At 45.3% G+C, this 1106-nt stretch overlaps 1 protein-coding gene across 1 annotated transcript; it reads right to left on the bottom strand.

The window, feature by feature from the left end:
* Positions 1 to 497: 497 nt before the first annotated feature.
* LOC147495201 (uncharacterized) lies at positions 498 to 1106 on the bottom strand. The gene has a single exon (XM_086568330.1). It carries the CDS (start codon positions 1104 to 1106, stop codon positions 498 to 500), a length of 609 nt encoding a protein of 202 aa, XP_086424456.1.

The following is a 1106-nucleotide window of genomic DNA, read 5'->3' as shown; positions in this document are numbered from 1 at the left end:
GACAGCCCAAACCTGCATATGATATTCTCCCACAAAAACTTCTTCATGTTTTCTTTTTAACCTTGTTGCAAAGCCATGCCTTCCACCCATTTGGTAAAATAGTCAGTAGCGCCTAACATAAAGCTCCTTTTACCGCTCGCCATGGGTAGCGGTCCTACAATATCCAGTCCCCACATTGCGAACGACCATGGGTTGAACACATTATGCAATGGCTCAGCTGGTGAGTGTGTGAATGAAGCAAATCGTTGGCATTTCTCGCATTTCTTGGCATACTCTATGGCGTCTCTTTTCATATGGGGCAAAAAATACCCTTGTGATATCAACCTATGAGTTGTAATTCGCCCTACGCAATGACTACCGCAATCTCCTTCGTGAACCTCTGCCAGAACCTTTTGCGCCAGCGGCGGACCTATACATTTTAGCAATGGTCCGTTGAAATTTCTCCTGTATAGTGCACCTTCCAGCAATGTGTACCTCTGACTCAACTGTTCCATCCTTCATCTGTCCTGTTTATTCTCTACCTCTACTCCCTTTAAGAAATTCTTTATCGGTGTTATCCAACCCTGATCTCCCTCAGTAATGAGCAAAACCACATCCTCATCTGATGTACTTGGTTTGCTCAACACTTTAACTTCAATATACCGACCCTCTGATCCGGGTAGAACCGCCGCCACATAAGCCAAAGCATCGGCATGTCTATTCTCTCCACGGCCCAGATGAGCAAATTGTATTTTGTCAAACTCGCTTGCCTTTCGCTGTAGGACCTCAAGGTATCTTGCCATCTGAGGGCAGCGAGCCGCAAACCTTCCATTCACCTGACAAACTACCAAATTGGAATATGAGAAAACAGACAACTCCTTCACCCCCAGATCCTTGGCCAAGTCTAATCCAGCTATCACATCTTCATATTCAGATTCATTATTTGAAGCCACGAATCCCAATTTCATAGATAGCTCAAGGCGATTGTTCTGAGGAGTCACTAACACAACCCCTATTCCATTTCCTGTATCTGTAGCAGAACCATCCGCGAAAACTCTCCACCCATTACGCATATCCCAAGGATCCAAAGGATCGCTACTGACCTCCCCTTCAGATTCCATTACCAT

The sequence above is a fragment of the Coptis chinensis genome, chromosome 6, assembly GCF_015680905.1.
Source record: "Coptis chinensis isolate HL-2020 chromosome 6, ASM1568090v1, whole genome shotgun sequence".
In the NCBI taxonomy this organism is placed as follows: domain Eukaryota; kingdom Viridiplantae; phylum Streptophyta; class Magnoliopsida; order Ranunculales; family Ranunculaceae; genus Coptis; species Coptis chinensis.
The sequence above is the reverse complement of the archived record's forward strand: the minus strand, read 5'-3'. Positions and strand labels throughout refer to the sequence as shown.

Coding starts and splice junctions, on each gene's coding strand:
- LOC147495201 (XM_086568330.1), bottom strand. CDS start 1,106: ATGGTAATGGAATCTGAAGGGGAGGTCAGTAGCGATCCTTTGGATCCT.